The sequence below is a fragment of the Nansenia antarctica genome (assembly GCF_963989245.1).
Source record: "Nansenia antarctica genome assembly, chromosome: 17".
Taxonomy (NCBI): Eukaryota; Metazoa; Chordata; class Actinopteri; order Argentiniformes; family Microstomatidae; genus Nansenia; species Nansenia antarctica.
In genome coordinates this window covers 26,974,870-26,979,869 of record NC_137687.1, presented here as the reverse complement: position 1 = coordinate 26,979,869, position 5,000 = coordinate 26,974,870, and the positions used below count along the sequence as shown (strand labels likewise).

General features: G+C 50.0%; 1 protein-coding gene across 1 annotated transcript in view; it reads left to right on the top strand.

Annotated features, from left to right (window-relative positions):
- The window catches only part of qsox1 (quiescin Q6 sulfhydryl oxidase 1), a gene marked incomplete at its 5' end in the record, with an annotated part of 38,912 nt that overhangs the window by 10,897 nt on the left and 23,015 nt on the right, over positions 1–5,000 (top strand). The window contains 2 exons of the mRNA XM_080547422.1: positions 1,365–1,493; positions 3,343–3,472. Coding sequence (XP_080403548.1) covers positions 1,365–1,493; positions 3,343–3,472 — 259 coding nt within the window. The remainder of the gene's footprint in view (positions 1–1,364; positions 1,494–3,342; positions 3,473–5,000) is intronic.

The window sequence follows — 5,000 nt, the reverse complement described above, 5'->3', positions numbered from 1 at the left end:
TCCCAGAGCTCTTTAGGAGCTGCTGTTAACCACCTGCTCGTCTAATGGCCCAAAAACTCAAGTCATCATTCACCCTCACCAACGCTGTTAGAATCAGAACCTCAGTCATTGTTCACAGTCATAATGCTCTGACCAGGATTCCGGAACCCTGTGAATTAATCTACTGTCCCTTTTTAGCTTTTGTTTTGCTGTTTTCAATAACTTGGCATGCTGGAAGCAGTCTGTCCCGTTGACATGCAAAAAGGGAATGATTTATCGTTGGTGTATTTATGCCCCCTCCCCTCCTCGACCTCTCTGCTGGTGCACAGGGGGGCGGAGAGAGGGGGGTGTTTTAATTTCTTGGATGAAAACAATGGTGTTGCTTTTCCTGCGGTTCACCTGCCAATCCTGCCCCCCCCCCCACCCCCAATCACACACACACACACAGACACACACCCTATCCCCAACGCGTGCAGCGACAGATGGCCACCCATCACAGCTGAATGTGTGATTGATCCAGGGGGGAGGAGTGGTGGGGGGGGGGGGGGCTCACACCCGTCATGTGTGTGTGTGTGTGTGTGCCTCCCAGGTGAATGCAGCTCGCGCCCCACGCTCCTCTCCGACGCGTGCCGCCTCTGACGCGTGCCTCCCAGGCTTTGGGGACCCCCAGGGGGACCCCCGGGATGAATAGCCCCCCCCCCCCAACACCCCCAGCCCACCAGTCATGTGTAACTGGTTGTTTCTGGGCTCTGGGGGCTGTGTTCCCTCGCCAGCGTTGTTAAAGAGGAGGATGATCAGAGATGGTATCTCCCCCCCGACCCCCCCCCCTCTGCCCCAGCACCATCTGTTCATCAGAAGAGAAAGGGGAGAGAGAGAGGGAGGGAGGAGAGGAGGCTGGGTTGAGGCGGGGTTTGGGGGGGGGGGCTCAGAGAGGTAGATACTAGGGCCCACCTGTGGCTCTCTACTCCCCTGTGGTCTGACACACACGCACACGTATGCACACACACACATACACACGCACACTTATGCACGCACGCACGCACACACACACACACACACACACACACACACACACACACACACACACACACACACACACACACACACACATAGACACACACACAGACACACTACCACATCTTCTTACTGAACACCTTGCTCTGTCCTGCTGGGGGAGACAGTGAGCTGCTCTGAGGCGTGGTGTCGTATAGGAGGAGTGGAGATGTTTGAAAACATTTTCTTAAAAAAACAAAATCTAATCTACGTAAATCTACGTTTTTTTGTCTTGTGCGATCCTTCTGTCTGTTTCACACCATTCCAATTAGCACGTCCTCCAATGTCTACCTCCAGCAGCCTCCCCTGATGTACTGTCTCTCCTCCTGCAGGCAAATCGAGGCTCGCAGCTTCTACTCCTACGCCCTCCAGAGGCTGCCGGGGGTAGTGCGGGCAGGCAAGTCTCTGCAAGTGATCTCTGAGACCTCCTCCCCGGAGGAGCAGTGGAGGCCCTTCAACAGGTGAGGCCTAACCCTCTAGTCTGACCCTCTAGTCTAACCCTCTAGTCTAACCCTCTAGTCTAACCCTCTAGTCTAACCCTCTAGTCTAGTTTATTTTTTACGTTGCCGCGTCTCTCTCCTTGAACTACAACTCCCTGTTTACGCTGTAATGTTGTACGAGGGCCAATAGGATTCGGATATGTTGGCACATGACTAGTATTTTGACTGGACCCAACATGAGACTGGATGTGACAGGTTTTTTTCAAGAGTAGACCTATATCCACAAAGATTGACGAAGTACTGCGGCAGGCAAAGCAAGAAACTATCCACATTGTCTACAACTTTGTGGCTAGATTTATAGACGGACATCGGCGACGCACATCGATGAACGGGAGCTTCCCGGTGAGCGCTATTTGCCTACTTTTAAATGCAAAAAGCGGCTTGTCTTTAGCTCAAACCGTTTCCGAATTATGAACTTCTAAAGAAGGTATGATATTTGGGAGCGCCAGCGTTCCTGTGGGTCTGAGAAAATAGTGAAAAGAGGACGAGGGAGGCTAGTTTTCATTTGGTACTGTAGTCTACAGTCTGTAGATTTGTCTATTTTTGGGCTGACGATCTCTTGGTTTGCTCACTTCCTCCGGATGAAATTACAAACTTATCCATATTTTTTCTCAGGCTAGTATAGCCAGATAAAAGTATCAACCCACTTGTTAAAAGGCACCAGAATACACGAAATTGCATCTACTCTGTTAAAAAAATGTTTGGGGGGAACCCCCCAGACCCCCTTTACGCTATCCTAGTGTTTCACTTTTGTAAAGCACAATACGTTTGCATTCGGTTGTATGCATATGTGCTAAGGCTTATGTATTTGTAGCCTACTATTTTGATAGTAGGCTAATATATAGACACAGCATGTGTTGCCTTCATTATAAGGCTTATATAAGGCTTTAAATGTTTTGCGGCTCCAGACAGATTCGTTTTTTTTGTTTTTTGGTCCAATATGGCTCTTTCAACATTTAAGGTTGCCGACCCCTGCTCTAGTCTAACCCTCTAGTCTAACCCTCTAGTCTAACCCTCTAGTTTAACTCTCTAGTTTAACCCTCTAGTTCAGCGGTTCCCAACCTGTGGTCCGCGAGAGTTCTGCAAGTGGGCCGCCAAATCATGGGCAAAAATGTTTTGTTGACGTTTTTTTGTTACAAAAACGTTTTAATTTTAAAAAGACAAAAAATCTTGGATTGAACAGCCTTGATCGTATTGTGTGTGGTGTGCGCCGATATTTCCATCCGAAAAGAAGAAGTCAGCTCGCTTCTTGATTGGCTACATTCCATCCCGGACTCGCGAACAGGGTTGGCAGATGGGATCGACATTTTCCACCCTAACCACAGTCTAAAACCGCTAATTCCACCAAAAAAAACCGAGCCCATCTGGCAACCCTAGTCGGGAGTCGGCAGTTGCCCACACACATAAGGATGTTTGGTCGTAAATATTGAACACATACAACATTTACGATCTTGGTATTTGATCACCTGCTATATAAAACATCGCCGCTCGGCTTTAATGGTTTAACCGCTATTTATTTTTAATTTTTTTGCCACGCTCCCTCTAGTTTTTGGTCAAATTACGTCATTGTTTTGAGCGCTCATGCGCGTTTCATGCGCGTGCACGCGGAAAAAAAGTTGCGCGCGTTTCGCGCGCTGCTGAGTGGGCCGCGAATACTGGACATATCTGTAAAGTGGGCCGTGAGTCCTAAAAGGTTGGGAACCGCTGCTCTAGTTTAACCCTGTGTGTGTGTGTGTGTGTGTGTGTGTGTGTGTGTGTGTGTGTGTGTGTGTGTGTGTTTGTGTGTGTGTGTGTGTGTGTGTGTGTCCAGGTCTAGGGTGTATATGGCTGACCTGGAGTCAGCGCTGCATTACTCCCTGCGTGTGGAGCTGATGTCACATCCTGTCATCAGCGGCGAGGCTCTGAGCGCGCTCAGACAATACATCTCTGTCCTGGCCAAGGTGAGGAGCTGCTCCACACACACACACACACACACGCACACACACACGCACACACACACACACACACACACACAGCTCAGACACACACACATCACACACACACACACACAGCTCAGATACATATCACACAAACCACAAAACACACACACACGCATACACATACCACACAAACCTCTCATCCTCCTCTGTTTACATCTCTCATCTGCTCTCAGAAATATTGTGCTTCCAGGTTCTCTGCAGTTACAGTAACACGCCACTAGAGGGAGCATCAGACAGTCTATTGAGTTGTTGTAGGTGAGAGACACAGAGTGGAGACCTGTGTGGTTCTACCTTGAGCTGTATAGAAATCACACAAGTGTCGCCATTCAAAAGGACGTCCCGGTCTTCATGCTCCAATAGAACACAACTGTGTTGACTTGACCAAAAGTCTTTGACAGTTTTTGGGCACATCACACAACACAGCACCAGAAACACACTCGGTTATCTATTGTCTTATTGTTTTGTTTTTTCTTAATAACTATTGCCAGTTTTCTCCTGTTGAAGCCTAAGAAGATTTGACTCTATATATCTGTACTTATATGTATGTATGCTGAATGCTGAGCCCATAGCAGGAGATGACAGGGCACACAGCTCTCCACACACACACACACACACACACACACACACACACACACACAGCTCTCCCAGGGGATGATGGGAGGACTTGATCTGACTCCCTGGTGGATACCTCCCCCCTCCCTCCCCCCTGCCCTCCCCTCTTTCTCCCTCCCCATGTCCTCCCCTCCTCCTCCCTCCTCTCCCTCCCTCCCCCCTGCTCTCCCCTCTTTCTCCCTCCCCATGTCCTCCCCTCCTTCTCCCTCCTCTCCCTCCCTCCCCATGTCCTCCCCTTTAAAAGTTATAGAAGCTTGGATTCCTCCCCCCCGCCCTCCTCCCCCCTCCCCTCCCCTCCTCTCCCCCCCCTCCATGGATTCACCCTGCCCCCCCCCTCCCCTCCTCCCCCCTCCCCCCCCTCCCCTCCAGACAGAAGTGTGCCAGGGAACCTTTGATGAGGCCAGAGACAGTGACCTTCCCTGCTCTGCTCTGATTGGCTGAGCAACATCCCGCCTCTCGTCCACCAATCTCTGTGTGCGTGTGCGTGTGTGTGTGTGTGTGTGTGCGTGTGGAGGGGGAGTGTACACCGGCCTCCCATTAACTCCAGTTTGTTTTGTCAATACTTCCAACTCCCCATCTCCCCGTGGTATTTTAGACCGTCAATCCGCTGCCAAACACACACACACACACACACACACACACACACACACACACACACACACAAGCCTTGTTGGCTGCGGCTGCTGCTCTGTGTAGGCGAAGAGGGAGTTACTGAGACAGTATTGGTCTCCAACAAAGAGCTTGTGTTCCATCGCTCTTTGTGCTGCTAGTCTTAAAAGTCTAGGGTTAGAAGTGAATGTAGGATGTCGGTACTCAATACAACCTCTCCCAGAACAAGTGTGATGACGAATTGATGTGTCATACGTTAAGTTACTAA